The sequence below is a fragment of the Girardinichthys multiradiatus genome, chromosome 9 (genome assembly GCF_021462225.1).
Source record: "Girardinichthys multiradiatus isolate DD_20200921_A chromosome 9, DD_fGirMul_XY1, whole genome shotgun sequence".
Classification (NCBI taxonomy): Eukaryota; Metazoa; Chordata; class Actinopteri; order Cyprinodontiformes; family Goodeidae; genus Girardinichthys; species Girardinichthys multiradiatus.
Window position 1 is genome coordinate 11,990,527 of NC_061802.1, and position 20,237 is coordinate 12,010,763.

General features: G+C 37.7%; 1 protein-coding gene across 5 annotated transcripts in view; it reads left to right on the forward strand.

Moving 5' to 3' along the window:
- rabgap1l (RAB GTPase activating protein 1-like) overlaps nucleotides 1–20,237 on the forward strand; it is a 155,683-nt gene that overhangs the window by 129,543 nt on the left and 5,903 nt on the right. For 4 of the 5 annotated variants that reach the window (XM_047374007.1, XM_047374006.1, XM_047374008.1 and 1 more), the window contains 5 exons: nucleotides 11,234–11,326; nucleotides 17,091–17,201; nucleotides 18,448–18,552; nucleotides 19,628–19,711; nucleotides 19,965–20,036. In XM_047374007.1, coding sequence (XP_047229963.1) covers nucleotides 11,234–11,326; nucleotides 17,091–17,201; nucleotides 18,448–18,552; nucleotides 19,628–19,711; nucleotides 19,965–20,036 — 465 coding nt within the window. Of the gene's footprint in view, nucleotides 1–5,354; nucleotides 5,554–11,233; nucleotides 11,327–17,090; nucleotides 17,202–18,447; nucleotides 18,553–19,627; nucleotides 19,712–19,964; nucleotides 20,037–20,237 lie in introns of those variants that run through there. The other variant, XM_047374010.1, reaches the window with a different exon arrangement.

The window sequence follows — 20,237 nt, forward strand, 5'->3', positions numbered from 1 at the left end:
GTACAGATTAAACAATAAAAAACATCTCTGATTGCCTGAAGCTTTCTCCATGAACCTATTCCCCTCCTCCGTTATATTTTTAAACTACTTTCAAGCTTTAAAATAGAATCTTCCCTGTGGATGCAAGTGCATGAAGTCAGTCAGACAGAGATAAAAATAAATAAGAGGTTTGTTATGCTTTTCATGCACTTCTCTTCACTTTATTTTCTGTCTTATCCATCTAACTTCAGCCCCCTACAGGTCAGAGCAGGTCACATCAGCTTGCAGTGTGTCACAATATCACAGAAAGACACATACCTGTTTATTAAAGCTATACATGCAGCATAGCCTTCACCTCAATACGCTGCAGCAAAGCCAAACCTCAGGCTGTTCTATCATGTTGCACCACCTATACTGTCATGGACAGGTTTTTCATGTATAAACAAAATCATTACTAGAAATGATCTTTGTTATCCAATATCCAGGGTTCCTATGCCGTCTGGAACAGTCTGGAATTTGATTTAAGTATTTCACAGGTCTCTGAAATGCAATTAAGTATGAATAAAAAAATAAGAACTCAGAAAAATAATTGTATTTCCAGACTTTCTTCTTATCCCATTGTCTAAATGTTTGTGTCCGTCCTTCCTTCCTTACTTCCTTCCTTCTCTCCTGTTTCATTTCTGTCCTTGTTCCCTGCCTTCCTGTAACAAGTAATCTCTTTTACACAGCATAAAAGGTAAGTTTCTGCATTAAGGGCAATACTAAGCACAGTACTTTTGTTTTGTGAGACTCGTGGATCATCCTGATCAAAAGGCACACCATCTTGTACAAGATGCATTGCTTTTCCTCACCCTCCCCTTTTTTCCACGTTTCTGTCTGTCAGCATTTCAGTCGGATCAGCAGAGCTCTGTAAGCTGCTTAAAACGGCGAAAGAATTTCTCGGCACCTTAGTTTGATGAACACAACAAGTAGTAGCGTGGCTTAAGCTTTCTGCATATTTTTTGAGGAATTTGAATTTCTCAGCCTTTTTCAACAATACATTGTAGCCACAACCAGAATGATGACTTTAAAAAAGAAGAAGAATGTCCTTGCATTAATTTGCAGCTTAGAGGTTGGCTGATTAATCTGATTTCTTCAGCCGAGAAGCTAAACTTCAATAAACCTTCTCTCTGACTGAGGAGGAAAGAGAGAGGTGGCTGTGAGACTAAAGGCAGATATTGGAAAAGACTTGGAAAGCTGTTGACTCAAAGTATAACATGAAATGATGGAAGCAGTGATAATATTTTACACTTCCAGCTATAGATCTAAAGTGAAATGTACACACGTTCAAAATCTGTTTAAAATATATGTTGGTCTTATCAATGATGTTGGACATTCTTACAAGTTTTCAGCAGCAGGAATCAATATCATCCTGCATGTTAAGTGATCATTTATTTTACTATAGCCAGCCATATATGCCTGCTTGAGAAATGCAGCAGCTACAAGGACTTTCTTTTACAGTGGTGGAGTATTGTGGCGTTAAAAGTACTATTAAATCTCTTTGAAACTGTATGCAATAGACAGATGTTACAATACAAGATTTACTAAACATCAGTCTTTGTGAAACTGAGTCCTCACTATATTCATATAAGCTTCTTTCTATAGTAAACAAATAATAGCTGGAGCTACGGGGCACTAAACATTAAGCTTCCTTAACCAGAGCTGGACAACTAATTTTCTCAGAGAACCACATACAGAACTTGGACTGTTGTCAAAAAGCCGATCCCATTTTATAGCCTAAAATATTGCAACATATGCAATAAATGTCCAAAACACAAATGTTGTTAACTCAAATTTAAAACGTACACCTAAACCTATAAATATTGATAAAAGGAATCTTGTATATATAAAATTAGGCATAAAATAGCCATGTTTGTCCTAAACAGTCAGCTTAGCTAAGAAAATTACACCGTGACATTGGCGTGGGTGACATGATCTTTTGGGATTAGAACATGCTGTTGATGCTATTGTTTATATGTATATTCTATCTATTGATGTTCTGCAATGTTGCACATTTGCATCTATTTAATTTGCTTTGCTTTCCTTTAGCTTCATAACAAGAAAGAATCCTGACTCCAGATAGTTTTTTTCCACAAACAGTTGAATTTTGCAAAATTATCCACAACTACATTACTATATAATGTTCATACACATATCTAACCATTTTAACATATTGGCTTTACCTGTTACTAGGGCTGCAACTAACGATTATTTTGCTAATCGATTAATCCGTCGAGTATTTTTCTGATTCATCGATTAATAATAGGAGAGCAAAAGGTGCTTAATTGGAGATTTCTTTTACAATATTTGAACCAGATGAAGCTACAACTACACCACTTGAGGAGTTCTGGATAGAGTATATTTACAGACAAAGAAGGTCTTTCATCTTAAATGTGAAATGTATATATATATATATATATATGTATATATATATTGTTTTTTTTTTTTTTTTTTTTACAATTTTGGCCTAATTACTGCTCTGAGTGGGTTGTTCTTTCAGCAAAAGTCATGTTTTAAAGTCTGTATGCTCCGGTTAGCTATTAATCAATTACTAAATTAGTTAACGATTATTTCAATAATCGATTAATCTTGATATATCTGATTAATTGTTTCAGCCCTACCTGGAAAAAGTCATTTTTTGTCAAAGATATTAAATGAAACCAAAGGGAAATTCTTCAGTCTAGAGGGTACGAATGAAGCAGAGTCACTAGAATGCATTAAGTCTCCATGGCAACTAGCTCTTACATTGACCAATGGGTGGTTGTGCTCTCCACTGCTTTCGTTACTGCGTCGTATTTAAATGATTTGCCACAGTATCAGGATATCTCCCAGCAGGCTCAATGGTTTGTCGTCTGGACAGAAGGATGTTGGCTGTCAGCAATGCTATTACTGGATTCAGACTCATTGCTATAGTGATGGTCTTTAACAAAAAAGTAAATCCTTATTTGCAGTTTTTGGCGGTATGTTGAGGGATCATGTGTCAATACATACTGGCTAGGAGGAGTTTTTCTTCCTGCCTTGATAGCCACACCTTAAGGTAATATTTATGTTTTGCTTGTCATCCACTTTGATTTAATTTATTTGTGACTCCAATAAATATCTTACTTCATAGTCTTCATATTTAATTAAAGTCAACTGGCCCAAACTGAATCAGAACCTAAAAAAAGAAAAGGGGTGTAATCCAAATAGTTTTGAACAATATATACAATTACATTTCTAGTTTCCAAAACAAATAGCTACACCAAGCTATTAGGCTGCTGTTTCTTGCCAGTTTCATGCAAATTCACCCTTGATAATCTTTTATCTTAACAGATCGAGTAATACAACGAGTGTAACGCATTGAACTCTGACATCACCCTGAAAGATGTATAGCCATTTGACCCACTAACCGGAATTCATATACATATATATAGATATAAAATGGGTGCTTATCACTTCTGATAGAGCAGGTCTTTCGTAACATAAAACGTTAGGCCAAGGTTGATCGTTAAAGTAACCGATAGCGAAAACAAATTGAAACTTTTCGGGGAAAAACTTAAAAGCTGTGCTCACCTATAAGTTATTACTTTATCACTTATTGGAGTACCTTTTCATTTTATTAGAGCACTCAGTAATTTTGGGTAGGAGTCATGCTGACATGGCACATCTCAGCATGGCAAAATTTGCCCACTATTGTTGCAAAAATGTTCTAAATCCAGTAGATTTCGAGGTCTCCAGTGCGCAGATCTCTTCAGATCAGCCCACAGATTTTTTCGGTCCATCTGTACAGTCATTCCTTTGTTGATCTATGCCTTGAGTCATTGATGACACCTCACCTTTATCTATAGCTTGCTAACAGAAGCTCAAAGGTATTATGCCAGTATTCACTGTTATTGGGAACTGCTCATAAATCTCCCCACCTTGGCCTAGGCTCCATAGCACCACCTCCATAGCCACCACCACCATGCTTCACTGTGAGCACGATGTTTTTTAATGCAGTGTGATACATCGTTGTTATGGCCAGAAGTTCAACCATGACTCCATCAGGCCAAAATATATTTTCACTTCAGCTCCCATGAAAGTAGCTCAAGATTAGGGTGATGGCAAGGAGGCCTTCCAACCTCAAATACTTGGAGCTCATTACCAAAGATAAGCCATCAAAACAGTGGAAACATGCTGAAGGCTGGTCAGCAATTTTAAGAAGGGTTTGATTGCTGTAACTGTTATATTAACTCGTCAATGATACCTGTCGTAGTTTGTTTCACAAGAAAACGTCTTGGTTGAATGACAATAACCTCGAATCTAAATCTGTCAGTGGTATAAATAATTTTGAGGAAACCAGTATGAGAAATGAGAATATGGGAGGTTGTTTTATTATGGAACTCATTTAATGTTTCTGAAGGCCTCTTTGCAGCCTCATTGATCATTTTTTGTCCTTTTCATCAATTTTGGAGGGAGGAGTAGTAATGTTTTGTTGTGGGAAAAATTTTCCCCATGTTGATTACGTCTTCACAGTATTTCATGTTATATCAAATGCCTGGGAATTTGCTTTTGTACCTTTATTCTGACTGGTACGTTTAAACAACAAGATCATTCTGAATGAAGCCATCTCCCCAGTTATAGTAGTGCACACTTACCTGACTGCATTATTTTATTTTTCATTTCCTCCCTGAGAGATTTCAGTTTGTTTTGCATTTATTTGTAAAGGTTAGAGGTCACATTAGCGGTGGAAAAAGTTCTGAAATTACTTCTCCTGGGGTGTGTAGACTTTTCTTATCAAGCGTATGTTTCTTAACAGCAGACTGAGGAGCTGTTGTCAGAAATCTTGAAGAGTTTGTATTATAAGCTTTAATTTATTCCTTTGGGATTATGCAGGAGCTTTGACAGCTTTGAAACTGCTCTGTCTTCACCTCCGACTGTGGGAATGTAACTGAAGTCACTGTGGTTGATGTGAATACTTCCTTCCTATCACTCGCAACCTCATACACAGTTGTACTGAGTGTAACCATGTACACAGGCTTTTATCTTTATTTTTACTAGCAACAGGAAACAGAAAAAAATGCAGCCCCAAAAGAGTGTTTGAAGGAGGGAGGAGCACAAACCAGAGAGAGTGAGCAGAAAGAGGGAAGTGCTCAGTGGAGAGGACGAAATAGCAAACTCATCCTCCTTTGTTACGCACTTCTAGTGTTACAGAAAGGGAGAGGGAGAAACAAACAGGTGTGTTGTGCTCCCCTCTCCCTTCACTCGGCTCTCCTCCTCCTCCTCAGTGGGCGTGGCTTCCCCTCTGTGGGACTCTTGAAGGCAGTCAGTCGCCTCCTGCGCTTTCAGAGAGAGAGACAAAACCTATCTGCTGCTCCACTTTACTTCCCCTACTCCGTTCCCTCCTTCCTCTTCATCCACCCCACCTCCTTACTGCTCGGAGCAGGAACCAAGATGATGCAGGAGGTGTCCATCGTGGTGGCTTACGACGCTCATGTAGTTGGTCGTCCGAGCGAGGAGGACACCTTGGCTTGTTTGGTCGCTCATTCTAAACCACTGCGAGCTCTCAGACCTGTGGTAGGTCTGCTTTCATACCATCTTCTCTGACTTACTTCTCACGTCTTTGAAGGCTACTTCTTGTCTTTCTGATCTGTATCTTTATTTCATTTAGAAAACTGATAGAGTTGTTCATAAGCATAGATGGAAAATTCATTTTAAGTGAAACTACATATTTCCTTCCATGTGGTAGATGCTGCACACTGTTGAATGAATGTGTGGGTGTTCTCACTGTTATGTCTGGAACCGTTTCTGACGTTAGGGGTAAATTGAGTAATTGTGTGCACGGGTTTGAGCTTCCCTCGCATGCGTAATTTAATTCTTTGGCCCAGTTTTCCTCAAATGTCCAGGTGGCATTGTCCTCATTTTCATATTCAAACTTTGGGGCTTCTCCGTCATGTAGGAGCTATTGTCCAATAACCTTGTAGTAAAGTTCATAGTGTTTTGCTTAGTCTAGTACCTGATTTGTGATCTGAGCCAGGAGTTTTGGGACCAAAGTTCCATTTTCTGCATCAGGGATTTGGGTCAGAAAGCTAAAAGTGGGCCTGGTACCATTTCCTGTGGTACCATATTTTAATTGCATGTCCTATGTTGGTGCTGACCTTTTGTCCTCACAGACGTCTCTCATAATCACACTAAATGTTCTGGAAATGGAGCGTGAATTTGTCTGAAGATTCATTTTTCCCTTTAAACCCAACGTGTATGTTTATTTAGATGTCATGTGAGTTGCTGAAGATGTTAGGTTCTATTATGTCTGTCCATGAAAATCCAGAAATATACCAAAAATAAAAAAATAAACTGTTTGTTGTCACTCTTCGTACTTTGATGAAATTCTGTAGGTCAGTTGTCAGGTGACTAACGTAAAAAATGCACTGGGCTAAAAGTGAAATAAAATGGCCTTGTAAAATTGCACCATATCGGTAATGTATGTCAGAGATTTGAATTATGTGTTATTGAATGTTGGAGAATTTCAGACGCTTTTACGTTTATTTGTGTAAAACTTGTGGTTACAAATGACAGGAAAACCCCTTGGAACCCCACAGCAATGACACTGGATTATTTTACTATAGATTGAAAATCTTTTTGCCAGTTTTATGTCCTAAAACCTTTAAAGTCCAATGAAATATCATTTATTTATAACATAAACAGAATCACATGTTAAGAGATTTACAGTCATCAGACCTCTACCCACAGGAAGATCTTTTTTATCAAAAAATAATCTCCTTTATAAGCTAAGACATGTCTCTCCTAATAAGAGATTTCCTCTATTTGCAGCTAAAAAAAAAAACACACTGTAAATGCACTGATGTAAATTTTTCTTTATTCAAACCAAGTAACTTGACAAGAGCGGCTCAACATCTCATGGGTCAGAGAAAATATTAAACACTTTTTATGGTGTTTGAGCTTGTAGAGTTTTCACATTAAATGCTCAAAGTATGTAAAACATGAAATGGCTGATGTTTAGTTTGTGAAGTGCAGTTTGTTGGAGAAAGCTTTAGATAAGTTTGTTCATAAAAGGAGGTAAAGTTTTACTTTCACAAGTGTCCAACACAAATGATCCTTTTTTAATTTTGTTTTGTCATGTTGTGTTTCACAAAGGAAACAGAGCGCTGATAAAGAAACTACATTATCACTTCATCATTAAAGGGCTTCTTTGGTAATATTTCTTGTGAAACACAAGCTTCGTAATTTAAATGTAATTTTAAACCATCACACTTTTAAAAACTACAATCACTCACAGTATTGAACAATATAACGCAGCTGTGCACCAATAAAAACATGGTAGGAATGATTTGGGTTTTATTTTAAGGTCACATTGAAATACTTGAAAGATAAACTTCAATTATTAGATACTCCACACTGAGATATTGTTGCATGTTGAAAATAATCAAATCTGCAGGCTGTCTCTGAAAGATCAACCCTATGGTAATACTGTACACCTCAAAAAGGTAAACAAACTTCAGCAGGAAAAATTAGCAAAGACCATGAGAGCAAAACCCAAGAATGATCGTACCGATGAATGTATGTGTGTGTTTAGGTTGTTCAAACTTTATGTCTAATAAGACCTTTTGTTCCTTAGTGTTGCCAGCGCCTTCATGCAAACCTTGTGTTTAGTTTATCTCCTGTTATAGAAGAAAGTGATAATTAATCATCCAGCAGAGACTGAATTGCTCTTTCTGTTTAGAAAGAGCTGGGTTCTGGTATCTGAAGAGAATTTGTTTGCCTGATTCATTAGCTGACGTTAACGTACATCATTGGCGTGATTCGAGTCATCAGATTGTACGGTGAACTAACGGGCCACTAACATATCGACTGTTCTAGTTTAGCTTTTTTTAAGAAGTATGTGCAGGCTGCTTTTTCCCCTTAGCTTTTTATCAATGAAGGGAGTTTGCATTGCAAAGATCATTTGTGTTTAAAAGTTCTGTAAAGCTTTTAGCTTATTTCCATACAGGCAGCTTTCACAGTATTGATTTAACACAAGCGGGTAGAAAACAAAACCTTAAAAAGGAACAAAATCTGAATAGAAAATGTTGTACTTGTGTTAACTCTGGAGTGAAACTGGTTATCATTAAATTTAAAATATAGATGCCAATCTCATAGGACGCTGAACAAGATACATAAATTTAGACTGTTGGGGGAAACATTTTTAGGACTTTTGTTTCAACGTGCTTTCCTTCTGAAAATGAATACAATTATTATTTATAAATCTCAGGTATAAGACTGTTTAAAGTTACAACTAGGTTTAGCCTTGAAAATGCTCACACAGATGCTTTTTGTACAACTATCCTAGAAGCTTCAATACATCATAAGTGTTTCATGTGTTCATACAATATGTCAGATGTAAAAGTACACAGCACTGTTGCTGCCACTGGCTGACAATACTTATTTCATGAATGTGTGAATATGTCTGTGCTTTCCACCTGAAAAGTAAAACTCCATGTAAATATTTTGTTCACAGCCAGCAAAAGAAACTGCATTGATTTGACATCTAGGAGGCTGATTCAGAATCACGTTTTCTCTCCACAGTTATATACTGGTAGCTTGATGACATTATGTTTTGATAACTAATCAGAACTTGGCATCTGATTTCCAGTCTCCAGTTTTGTAAAGCTCTGACCTACCTAAATTAATTTTAGCTGATTCCAGTTTCTCATTAAGAGTAATACAAAAAGCAAATAAAAGAACAACACTTCGTATATTTTCTTCCCTTTTATGTTAGATGTTAGCTTAGTTAGCATATGTAGCATTAATAGCGGTCTGCATGCATAATGTGCATTGAAAATGAAGGTCACCGATGTCCCGAGTTAGTCCTAAAAGGTTGGTATCCCAGGATGTTTCCCACGTTCAACACGTTTGAGTCAAATGAATGGGTCTTGAGCAGACTCTCACAGAACTTCGTGTCATACTGAGGAGCACATTCAGCCACTTGAATCAGGTGTGTTGGAGCAAGAAAACATCTGAAACACACAGAACGCTCGCTCTCCTGGAGCCAGAATGAAGCACAGATATGTCATGATGTTTTATGGAAGCTAGTTTGTTTTTAAATAGCCTTTTAGACCTGCGTTTCCTGTCGATTTGATTTGTAAACCCCTCACTGATACTGAAAATAGCTTACATTGAGGGCGAGTCAAGTTGATTCTGCTCACCAGGTGATTGTTTGTTTAATATTTAGTTGTTGCAAACAGGTAAAATAAAAACGGACAAAGACTCAGGAAAGAATACAATCTGTTTTGCTCAGAAAATGTTGATGCTCAAACAAGTTTGATCAAATTTACTAGAGGACAGAAAAAATGCACCAAAATATAAAAGCCCGTGGATTTCATTTCAGCTTGTGAGAGGCTGATATGCATGAACAAACATACACAAACACATCCCAGTGTCACCAGAGAGGTCATGTGACTCGGTTTGACATGCAGTCCCAAACCTCGACAGTGGCAACGCTTTTTCCACACAGGGGAGGTAACCTTACCATCAACCTGAAGCAGAGATAGAGGCATAGTGGAGTAAAATATTAGTCACAGTTGGAGCAGAACCATGTCTCACAGCTGTTTATTAAACAGCATGATCTACGTTTTATAGGTTTTTACACCCTTTTTTCATTTAATGTGAAAAGACTTTAGTTGACATCAAAAGATTCAGAAAGGTTTGACAGAACATTAAGAGTTTAGTGTTTTGTTTGCGTTATATATCTTAGTTTTCTGAATTCAAGGTGTTTTTGTGGTCTAAGCTTCTATGTCTCAAATATTTTGACTGATTCTGTTTTAAAGATATTACTACCAATTTTGTGGAGCAAGAAACTTTATTGTTAGAGTCGAGCTTAGATAACTGAGTGTTTTGTTTCTTTTTTGAATATTTATATAACAGTTTTGTTATGAAGATGGGTGGAAAAGTATTCCAAGCAGCCTCTTTATTTAAAATCATTTCCCTAACAGTAGATTCAGAATTATGGGAATACAGTCAGAAGATAAATAAAAAAGACATTTAAACATTTTAACATTTTACAATCCTATATTTCGATGTGTTTTACTCAAATTATATGTATAAAGCAACTTAGTTCATAATTCCGAATGAGAACAAGGTTTTGGTTTTCTATGATGTGAATGTCTAGTCTTTAGTTTAACAGATGACTCTTTTCCATTAGTACCTGCTTGGCTCTTCTCAACTCTAAACAGTTTGAGGTGTTTTCCATTACAATGGAGAACCACCTCCACAAGAGTGGAATCATCATAAGAAATGTGGCCCAAAAAGTAATGCGACAAAACGGCATTTAGCTATTTTCCCATCAGCCACCAAGCACAAAAATGGCGGCATCTCTGCATTGAATCAAAATGTTGATTTTAGTGTTGCCTTAAAGCGTGAGTGTTGTTTCCCTTAAAGCTTGGAATGCGATCAGTCGCTGTTGCAGGTTTTAAAAATGGCAGGTTTGATTCTTGTAACTGTGTTGCTCCTGTGACTCAACCAGTGACACCACCACATAGCCAATCAGTGACTGGTGGTCCTCTGTTAAGCATTTTCAACTGGGCTTGAGTAGATACTAAAAAAGGAGCTGGTACCAAGTACCTGTACCTAATGGAAAACCATAAAAACTTGTAAACTTTAGCTTTTATAAGAGCAATGGGGGACGCTTTGTTACAGTCCCCACTGGGACTCTTTGTGTTTTTTTTATAACTAAAACAAATTATAAACAAATGATCTTTCTTTTAAACAAAAGGAAAGTGTAGGAGTCTTCATATAGCCAGCAGACCAGCAGTGTGCAGCAACAGGTAGGGGAGGGTAAAGCGCCATGTCATTCTGTGATCCAATAAGCAGGAGAAAATGTGTTCTGGCATCTCAAAAGCTCTTTAAACCATAGCTAGTGTATTATAGAAAAAGGTTTTGTGGGTTTCAAAACATACATTTTTCAAACTTTGGTATACCTGCTTGCAGGTCTCGTTTATTATCATATTGTTGATAAAAATTCTATGCATCGAATCAGAGAAAATGTTCTCTTAAAAACAATCATGCCTCAGAAGCAAGAAGTTAACATTAATGCTAAAAAGTAGTTGGTCAGCTGATTTCTTCTGAATAAATGGGTTTAAACACCTCAATGTCAAACTACTGAGAATGAACAATCGTTTAGTCTTTATTCTGCCAGCTGACATTTTATCAGACAGCGTTTGCAGAGTTATGAGTAAAGTTAAGGTTTTCAACTTTTCTTCAGGTTCCAACCAAAAAGCTGAAAAAGTTTGAGAAGGAGTATCAGACGCTGAGAGAGAGCCAGCTGCAACAAGAAGACCCCATCGATCGATACCAGGTACGACAAACACTCAACTTTGTTTTGCTACATAGTTGTTTATGTGAAATACGTCTCCAGGCTAGAGATTGGTTGTTGATAAGGCTCCATAAATGATGATAGAGAAGATGTTTCTGTCTTAGTAAATGCTGCTTAGTTTAGTTTTTGGGCTTATATCAGAAATCAGTTATTTTTCTAATATTGGAAGCTGTACTGTTGGTGACACTATTTTTGGTTCCAGTGTGTCTCATCAAACAGCACTCACTTGTCATTAATGATGCTAACATCTATAAAAATAGGTTTTAGATCATTCGTTCATGATAAGATGAAGAGGTGAGGCAGATATTTTTAAAATTAAACGATGATCAAGCTTCCTTACCTTTGTATCTGTTTTTATTTATTTGTTTTTTTCTTTCTGTGTATAGATTTTCTTATTCTTCCAAACCTCTCTGTTCTCTTTTTGTTTAAGCAGTAGTACTAATTCACTCCACCAGAGTTCCTGTGTAAAATTATCAAATTTGATTTCAGTATTTTCCAGGTCTAGATAAGTATGGAAAAGGAAAATACAACCTCATAATCTTGAAATAAAAAGACCTTCCTAATACGAACCTGTAAGATTTCATTAGGAGGCTTATGATCCATCGGAATGAATTGATTTCTTTTTAATTGCTTGCTGGAAGACAGGAAAGCAAGTTCTACCAGTGCTTCCAGGGACTTAGTATGGGTTGCCAGCAAAGTCAGAGCAGAAGAATCAAGGATGGAGAACACACCATGACATATTCTTTTAAATCACATTGGAAAGTCTCCATCTTGTCAGGTAGTTGTCCCAAATAAACTGATTTCAGTGTCTTTGTCATTGTGTAACTTCCCCATACAGTGCTTCCAGAAATATTATAATATTGGTTATTAAGCTGAAAATGACTGTGAGTTTGAATGCTCGCACGTTTCGTTTTTTCTGTCCATTCATCCATCCGTCCATCCATCCATCCATGAAGCTGGTTCAATTCCAGCTTCCTCCTGTCACATGTTGATGTGCCCCTGGCCAAGGCACTTCACCCCAAATTGCCAGCAGATCTGCATATCGGTGTGTAAATGTGCGCATTTGAAAGTGGTCTGTATGACTACAAAAGCATTACATAAATTCAGTCCATCCATCCTTCCATTGTTGGTTTTGATTTGAATATAAATGTGTGAACTGATCTATAAGATCTGGAAAAATTTTTACAATATTTATGTTGTTTCTGACTTTTATCTTTTCTTAACATCACTGTCAACTTATGTTGCTAATAGTATTCACTCGGTAAACAACAGGTAGCAGGAGCAGCATGTGCTTTTTTTCATTTAAAATAGACCATAATCCAGAGTTGGGTCATTTTTCAAGCATTGCAAACTCAAGGGGCATAGCGTGTTCAGTGACCTTCAAGAATATGTTGAGAATGTCTGCAAACTGTATTCAGAAGGATTCTTACTAATTTTACAGTGGAGAAACTAAATAACAATGAATATGTCTTGACATTTAGAAGATGAATAACTTTTTATTCTGTGAATCTAACTGCATATGAAGGTTGGTTGAATGTTGGTCTACTAAACGTCCTCTCAGGATGGAAGGACTGGCTATGCGATTCAAATTAGTAAAGTGCAAACACATTTTTTTAACTTTTAAATGTATTGCATTATAACCAATGACTGATTTAAAAGCAAAGCATAAACAATTGTTTGAACAGTACAGACAAACCTTTAGAGTTGATTCTGGTTGTTTTCTCCCAGAGACGAGAGCGATGTGCTGCAGGATAAACACCTAATTATGGTGCAGAGGAAGGAAGGAAGGAAGACTCTAGATGTAGATGAGATGTTAGACTTAGACCTAGCTGCCATACACTCAGTGGAAACTGTTTTACCCCACAGGGCCAGAAAAGAAAGATCAGCAAAGCTTTCATTGATACAAAAAATTTATTTTACAAAATCCTCTGGAGTTTTTAAGGTTTCGAGTTTGAGGTATGTAGTGTTTGTTGCATTGGTAATTGCATGTGTTTTTAATTAGTTGATTAGCTTCCTGATTGTTAAGTCTTTGTACTTGTTACCTAGTAAATTACTCTATTTCTCATGCATGCTTTTAGTATTCAAAGCAACAAAAAATAGAACCATTTTTAATTGAAAGAGACTATTGAGTGAGACCACGTGGCTGGGAATGCGTGACAGGAAAGTGAGGCTATGTTAAAGTCTAGTCAGCGCTTCTAGACGCTCTATCTGTGGACGCTGTGACTGTGGACAGACGCTCGGTAAGCTTCCTCTGCTCCAAAAGACTTTTTAAGAAAAGAATCTTATATTCTCTTGTTTATAATTTTGCTGTTTATACTATCAGGATTGTTTTTGCTCATCTAACAGTTCAGAGCTGATACATATTGACTTCAGCTCTGTCATGCATACATGTTTGTGCATATTTATGTGAGTTTAGTGTTACTTAAGCGTTAAAAAATGTAATTACTTTAAAAGTGACATGGAAATCAGGGTCAGATGACAGTTTTATGTTCTCCTTGTATGCCCATCATGTGAGAGCATTTACTGCTAAACCTGGCAGTCATGAGACTCCACTAATGGGCCATAAAGGGGACTTAAGGATATGCTGTGGGTACTTGGTGGAGGCAGGAGAGGAGGCTAGCTCCATACTTGAAGAAGAATTTCTTGACATATAATTAGGATTTAATACACAGCAACTCTGTGGAAGGCGAAGAGGTGCTCCGATCAGATGAAAGACAAACTGAACACCATCCCTACCATTAAATATGGTGATAGCAAGATTCTCATTCACTCATTTTTATTCAGTTTATTTATGTGGTGCCTGTTCTTAACAAATATCTTCTCAAGGCATTCACTAAACATATCAGATCCAGCTCATATACAGAAATATACAGGTCCTTCTCAAAATATTAGCATATTGTGATAAAGTTCATTATTTTCCATAATGTTATGATGAAAATTTAACATTCATATATTTTAGATTCATTGCACACTAACTGAAATATTTCAGGTCTTTTAATGTCTTAATACGGATAATTGTGGCATACAGCTCATGAAAACCCAAAATTCCTATCTCACAAAATTAGCATATTTCATCCGACCAATAAAAGAAAAGTGTTTTTAATACAAAAAACGTCAACCTTCAAATAATCATGTACAGTTATGCACTCAATACTTGGTCGGGAATCCTTTTGCAGAAATGACTGCTTCAATGCGGCGTGGCATGGAGGCAATCAGCCTGTGGCACTGCTGAGGTCTTATGGAGGCCCAGGATGCTTCGATAGCGGCCTTTAGCTCATCCAGAGTGTTGGGTCTTGAGTCTCTCAACGTTCTCTTCACAATATCCCACAGATTCTCTATGGGGTTCAGGTCAGGAGAGTTGGCAGGCCAATTGAGCACAGTGATACCATGGTCAGTAAACCATTTACCAGTGGTTTTGGCACTGTGAGCAGGTGCCAGGTCGTGCTGAAAAATGAAATCTTCATCTCCATAAAGCTTTTCAGCAGATGGAAGCATGAAGTGCTCCAAAATCTCCTGATAGCTAGCTGCATTGACCCTGCCCTTGATAAAACACAGTGGACCAACACCAGCAGCTGACACGGCACCCCAGACCATCACTGACTGTGGGTACTTGACACTGGACTTCTGGCATTTTGGCATTTCCTTCTCCCCAGTCTTCCTCCAGACTCTGGCACCTTGATTTCCGAATGACATGCAGAATTTGCTTTCATCCGAAAAAAGTACTTTGGACCACTGAGCAACAGTCCAGTGCTGCTTCTCTGTAGCCCAGGTCAGGCGCTTCTGCCGCTGTTTCTGGTTCAAAAGTGGCTTGACCTGGGGAATGCGGCACCTGTAGCCCATTTCCTGCATACGCCTGTGCACGGTGGCTCTGGATGTTTCTACTCCAGACTCAGTCCACTGCTTCCGCAGGTCCCCCAAGGTCTGGAATCGGCCCTTCTCCACAATCTTCCTCAGGGTCCGGTCACCTCTTCTCGTTGTGCAGCGTTTTCTGCCACACTTTTTCCTTCCCACAGACTTCCCACTGAGGTGCCTTGATACAGCACTCTGGGAACAGCCTATTCGTTCAGAAATTTCTTTCTGTGTCTTACCCTCTTGCTTGAGGGTGTCAAGAGTGGCCTTCTGGACAGCAGTCAGGTCGGCAGTCTTACCCATGATTGGTGTTTTGAGTGATGAACCAGGCTGGGAGTTTTAAAGGCCTCAGGAATCTTTTGCAGGTGTTTAGAGTTAACTCGTTGATTCAGATGATTAGGTTCATAGCTCGTTTAGAGACCCTTTTAATGATATGCTAATTTTGTGAGATAGGAATTTTGGGTTTTCATGAGCTGTATGCCAAAATCATCCGTATTAAGACAATAAAAGACCTGAAATATTTCAGTTAGTGTGCAATGAATCTAAAATATATGAATGTTAAATTTTCATCATTACATTATGGAAAATAATGAACTTTATCACAATATGCTAATATTTTGAGAAGGACCTGTATAGCTAGGATGGATTCAGATTCAATTAAAAAGTATCAATTTGATCCTAGTTATAATGCAGTGCAGTCAAGTTCAGTTTATTGAAATAAAATATGTTTTCTATAGGAGCCCAGACAATTACATCAAGCAATCGACTGAATGTAGACAGTGGACAATTGATTGCGTCTAGTCGATATCTTTGTACCATTTCCTTATACTGGCCATGCAAGTGGAGGAGGAACCACTTTCTTTTAACAGAAGGAAACCCCCAGTAGAACCTGGTTCAGTGTGAACAGCAACCTGCTGCGACAGCCTGTGGGTTTTAGAAGACAGAGCAGTCCCACAAAAAACACAGATGCGCTGTTTTAGGAGTGAGTACTTTCTAAGGCTTACACAGATCCAGGAGTACGTCCATGTTAAAGAAAATGTAAAAATTAATGGCAACAGAAGCTCTTTTATAGTGTTGTTATCTACGAGAAAAATACATCTAAACAGATTTGCTCTGAGTCTGTAGTGCGAGCTATTAAATGAAAAACAGTACATATAGTTAGTGGCAGCAATAGCTCAGCTGACGGCCGGACCCAAGGAAGGTGTAAAGGCTAAACAGAAATGCTGGGCCGGGTGTAACGGAACATAACATATAGTTAATGGCAGCATCATTAGAGGGTAATAGGAAATATTAGTTTAGTGCATGCTGTGAGGATACCAGACCTACATTCAGGGGAGAATGTTACAGAACTTTAAAACTGGTGTCTGCAGTTGCAATCAGTCTGTACAGAAGAACAGCAAGAAGAAGGCCATTACTGAAAGAAAGTCATAAGAAGTACCAGTGAAAATTCTTTGTCATAAAAGACTTCTTGGAAAAACTTTCATGTTGGGCTTGAATGTGCAATCTGTTGTGGGTCAGTGGGTTCAGGCTTCCCGACAGTCATCTTCAGTGTCTCTGCATCTAAGACAACCAACAACAAATATTAAGCAGTGTCTGAATATTTGGGGTGAACTTGTACAGTGTGTGTTTTTTTTTTTTTATCTTTGTCGCTTTTTCCTTCTCCTCTGTCCAGAGTCTGACTCTAAAAACAGCGCTAACACCTTAAATTTACTGTTTAGTTATTCTCTATCCGATCTTTCTGACATGAATTTGATGCAGCAATAAATTTACAGTGTGGCATTAGTTCCTATCAGGACTATGTCTCTACAATTTCTTTGAATCATAAAGCAAGTGCCGGGCAAATTTCAAAGCCTGTAGCAGAGACAGATCGATCTGAAATGTGTTGTGTTGTGTGTAGAGGGAGAACCGGCGACTACAAGAAGCCAGTATGAGGCTGGAGCAGGAGAATGATGACCTTGCACATGAACTGGTCACCAGTAAGATCGCACTCCGGAATGATCTCGACCAGGTAACAGTTTTAGTGAACTTCTGTCTGACAGATATGTTTAAATTAGGAAGCAATAATATTTTTTCAGCTTTACATTTACAGTTGAAAGCAGATGTAAATATGCAGTTTATAAAAGAAACATTACCTTTTTTTTCCTTGCGATCTGACATTAAATCAGAATAAACTTTCCCTAACTTAGGTTAGTTAGAATTACTAAAATTATTTCTATTTACTAAATGATTGAATAATAATGAGAGACATCATTTTTTAGTAATCTGGTAAGTGAAATAAATCCTGTACATGGTCTCACATGCCAATCTGCAAAAAAACAAGCAATTACTTAAAATTTAACATAAAAAGCCCAAATATAGTGTGTAAAATCCACTCAGAGACAAAGACCTTAATATAAAGAAACCTTTCCTGTAGTCTGATGAAACTAAAATTAAAATGTTTGGCCAAAACGACAATTGTTACATGTGGAGGTCGCTGCAGGAGAATTTGATGCACTTCACAAAGTAGATGTCTTCATGGAGAAAGAACATTATGTGGAAATACTGAAGCAACATCAGCCAGAAAGGTACTGCTTGTGCACAAATAGGTTTTCATTATGGACCATGAGTCTAAGCATACCACCAAATTAGTCACAAAGTGGCTTATGGACAACTAAGTCAATGTTTTTGAGCGACAATCACAAAGAAAAGATGTTTGTGAAGAAGCCGGCCTTCAAACCTGAATTAATTAAACCAGTTCTGCCAAGGAGCAATGGGCCACAATTCCTGCAAACTTTTGTGAGAAGATTGACGGGGGATACCCAAAATCCTTGACCCGATATAGTTAAAAGGAAATTCTACCAAATTCAAAGGAAATCTATGTAAACTTATGACTTTAAAGAAATTTTAAAAAATCTTTCACGTTATTTTGTGTTAGCAAATAAAAATACTTGCTGATTTTGTACTGATTTTATAACCTGTTGAAAATCTTTAGTCTGTGGGTAAAACATGTTGGAAACAAATGTTGCCTTGGCTGATTTTTCACCTGCTCAGTTATTTAATTAAACCACTTCAACCATTAAATCATTAAACCGGGTGTAGCTGCATTCTCCAGGTGGTGTTGTCCATCTACGGGGCCATTTAGGGGAACAGTTCAGCATTAGTCTGTGTTGTCACTGCACATTCGTACTTTTTAATGCATTGGTAAACCGTGTCGTACTGTGGGCCTATATTGAATATTAGATAAAGTGTGTGCTGTTGTTTGGACCCACTCTCAGGCTGAAGACAAGGCTGATGTTCTGAACAAAGAGCTGCTGAGCACCAAACAACGGCTGGTGGAGACGGAGGAGGAGAAGAGACGGCAGGAGGAGGAGACTGCTCAGGTAACATTTGTCCTCGGGTTGCAATCCAGTTCTTCAGTTAACAGATGTAACTTCCCACAGAAAGGCTGTGTTATCATGAGAAGGAGGCTGAATGACCTCCCTGTTTGCATATATTTACGTCTTTTGTTGGAGTGTTGGTAGAAAGAAAATCATTAATGGCTTTATTTAGCTGCTGCCAATGAGCAGAGAAAACCGATTAGGTGAAGGATGACGACTAAAGGTCACATTTTCACACCAGAACAATTTTACTTTAACAGCTGAGATTTAAAAGACAGATCAGCCAGAAATTCAATATCCTCATTATTAAATTGTGTTAATGGTTTTGATCTAGCATTTGATAAACTTAAAAAACTACTAACTGCTAACATCCTAAATGATTCTTCTAATTTAAATAAAAAATATCCACAGTATGTATGTAATAAAACAGCAGCTCTAATTGACTTTGTTCATTTTTTGAATCTTTTCCCACTCTCTGAAACTTGTCACCTAAACTGATCTTTGAAATTATAATTGGCCAGAAAATACTAAGTATCCACCTTAAAGTCCTGCAGCGCCTTGCATAAGTATGTACACCCCTTAAATTTTTCAGTGTGTCACCTCACCACAAACTTTAGTGTGCTTCATTGGGGGTTTATGTAATGGACCAACACAAAGCAGTTTTCAAAGCAGAATTCACAGTTGTGAATTGGACAGAAAATAATTTTTAACAAAGATGTTTGACTGTTCATCTTGTGCCTGCCGTGTTTGGGCTCATTTCCCATTTCTGGCTGTAGCGAAATATGATTTAGCATCAGAGTAACCAGATATAATTTTAATCTAACTATGTTTTTAACCTGGTGGGAAAAAAGACAAAATATCTAAAGGGGAGAAATTTTCTGTTTAATTTATTGGATAAATGAATTGTATATCCGTCTGTGAATTTGTTGATTTTTCACCACTGATCCCAAATGTAACACCAATAAATAGTTCCTGTACACAAATCAGTAAGAAAGAAGCAGTCTAATGAGAATGAGAATTATTTTGTTTCAGGCCTTTTTAGTCTTTTTTTTTTCCAATCCTCCTCTGTCTCTGATAGCTAAAGGAGGTGTTCAGGAGGGAACTGGAGAAAGCAGAGATGGAGATCAAGAAAACCACAGCCATCATAGCTGAGTACAAACAGGTAACAGGACCACCATATTTTATTCATTGAATTTTCAAAATATGAACTGTAATTATGTAAGGTATGGATGTTTTTATTTGTATTTACTGTTTTGAAAAGATGAGTTCTGGAAAGACAGTAGTTAGCACTGAATTATAAGGCATTCTGTAGATAAACAGAAGGCCTTGTTTATTCTAAATATTCAACGTCTAGATTGGAAATCGTGCCTCATGCGTTGCAGTTTGTCTAACTCCACTTCCTCGCCTGATTTCAGATCTGCTCCCAGCTGAGCACCAGGCTGGAAAAACAGCAGGCGGCGACTAAAGAGGAGCTCGACATTGTCAGGGTGAGATTATACACGGCTAATGCACAGCCAGCTGCGGCTAAAAGCTACGAGACAGTTAAACTTCAGACAAAAGCCACAGTAGGTTGAGTCAGACAGCGGGGATTTTTAAGCACAATCACACCAACGAAGAGCTTGATTGCAGAAATAATCCCACACAAGCGTTTAGCCCTCGTAAAACATGCAGTGGGCTGCTTTGCAGGT